We start from the raw sequence: 2,045 nt of genomic DNA, 5'->3' as shown, positions 1-2,045 counted from the left end.
GTGGGGTCTGATGGCATCACGTGGGGTGAGAACATGGGGACAAGGGGCTGGGAAGCACTCCAGAAAGAAACACCAAAAATGGGGTTTTATAGTCACACAAGGAGACGAGCTCCTGGATGTCGGCTGATCACAGAAAACCTGGTAACAGCCAAAGGCACCCCAAGAAGGGAAGTCCCACTGTGCAGCCACTAAAAAGGCGGAACAGAGCACAGATGCTGGTGGATGCACCCCAAACCAGCTGAGCTGGGAGCTGCACTCCCGGGTGAGCATTTTGTATACCTGTGAAAGGTGACATGGTTTTGTTCATGCCACAGATAAATACATACAGAAGTATTTTCCAAGCAGTCTTAAGGGGTGCAACCCTCACTTCTAATAAGAGGCCTCAGGAGAGAGACTTGGGCCCTCAACATTACCCCTAACATTTTATTTCTTTGACAAAAAATGTCTGGGAGCAGGCTGGGTGCAGTGGCTCACACATTTAATCCCAGCACTTTGGGGGAGGCCAAGGCAGGAGGATCGCTTGGGCCCAGGAGTTTGAGACCAACTTGGGCGACAGAGGGAGACCCCATCTCTATAACAAAGAAAAAAAACAAAATATCTGGGAGCAAATGTAGCAAAATGTTCACATGCGGTGGCAGGTATGAGTATGATATCATTCTTTGTACTTTTTGATTTTCTCCCAAGTACCAACACAAGCAAGAGTACTTCCCTTCCATCAGGATTTTACCCATATGCTTTGTGTTTGTGCTTGTGAAGATGTTAGGTGGCTGTCAATGCTCTGGGTGACACACTGGGCTTCCCAGAGTCACTTTTTTTTTCTTCTTGAGACAGGGTCTCACTTTGACACCCAGGCTGGTGTGCAGTGGTGAGATTACTGCTCACTGCAGCCTTGACCTCCCAGGCTTAGGTGATCTTCCCACCTTAGCCTCTCCAGTAGCTGGGACCACAGGCGTGCGCCACCATGCCTAATTTTTTTGTATCTTTGGTAGAGACGGGGTTTCGCCATGTTGCCCAGGCTGGTCTGGAACTCCTGACCTCAAGTGATCCGCCCACCTTGGTCTCCCAAAGTGCTGGGATTACAGGCATGAGCCATGGCACTGGCCAGAGTTCCTCTCACATAGGCATTTCAGGCAGTGAGTCCAGGTTCCTCAGTGGTGGCTGGACACAGTGTGTTTTCTCCCAATTTGGATGTGGGTCTACAGCCTGCCCCACCCAGGGGTCGTACCCCACTCTGCCCAGTCTCCAGGTCTATGTGACCCAGGTGGAGCTGCGGTCCCCAGGGAATGCTTCCTGAACGTCCCCTCCCCATGCCCCCAGCTCTCCTTACCTCTGTGCAGGCTCTTGAGCGTCTCATAGGTGAAGAAGCTCAGGCCGGCGTAGGGAATGACCCCCAGCACAGTGGGCATAAATCCGTGGTAGAGGGTCTTCAGCCCCTCTTCTCTCGAGATGCGGATGAAGACATGAAAGATGTTGCTGTACCTGCCGGGACAGAGCAGCCCAGCAGGTGGGACTCGGGCCTCCCAGGCACAGGGAGGAGCCACAGAGGCTCCTGGCTCCTCCCACAGCCGGCTGGGCCTGGGTGTGTTTGGATGTTGATGTTTTCCTTCTTCAAGACATATAACCCCATCGCCCAAGCTTTGGCATTAGAGGGGAAATGCACGGGTAAGGCTAGACTCCACCTTTGCCACAGGAAGCACTCTGGCATGCTCAGCCCTTGTCTCTTTTTTTGTTTGGTTTTTTTTGTTTGTTTGTTTATTTTTGTTTTGAGACAGTCTCCCTCTGTTGCCCAGGCTGGAGTGTAGTGTCACAATCTCGACTCACTGCAACCTCTGCCTCCTGGGTTCAAGTGATTCTCCTGCTTCAGCCTCCCAAATAGCTGGGATTACAGATACATGCCAGCAGACCTGGCTAATTTTTGTATTTTTAGTAGAAACAGAGTTTCACCATGTTGACCAGACTGGTCTTGAACTCCTGACCTCAGGTGATCCACCCACTTCAAAGTGCTGGAATTACAGGCATGAGCCACCATGCCCGGCCTCTATTCT

The 2,045-nt window shown here is 51.6% G+C and overlaps 1 protein-coding gene across 2 annotated transcripts in view; it reads right to left on the bottom strand.

The window, feature by feature from the left end:
* Window positions 1-2,045, bottom strand: part of SLC25A42 (solute carrier family 25, member 42) — an 18,626-nt gene that overhangs the window by 2,132 nt on the left and 14,449 nt on the right. For both annotated transcript variants that reach the window (XM_011990684.1, XM_011990675.1), the window contains one exon: window positions 1,328-1,479. In XM_011990684.1, coding sequence (XP_011846074.1) covers window positions 1,328-1,479 — 152 coding nt within the window. The remainder of the gene's footprint in view (window positions 1-1,327; window positions 1,480-2,045) is intronic.

This window comes from Mandrillus leucophaeus, unplaced genomic scaffold (assembly GCF_000951045.1).
Source record: "Mandrillus leucophaeus isolate KB7577 unplaced genomic scaffold, Mleu.le_1.0 Scaffold11, whole genome shotgun sequence".
NCBI lineage: Eukaryota > Metazoa > Chordata > Mammalia > Primates > Cercopithecidae > Mandrillus > Mandrillus leucophaeus.
Note: the sequence above shows the minus strand (reverse complement) of the source record. Positions and strands in the feature narration are given on the sequence as shown.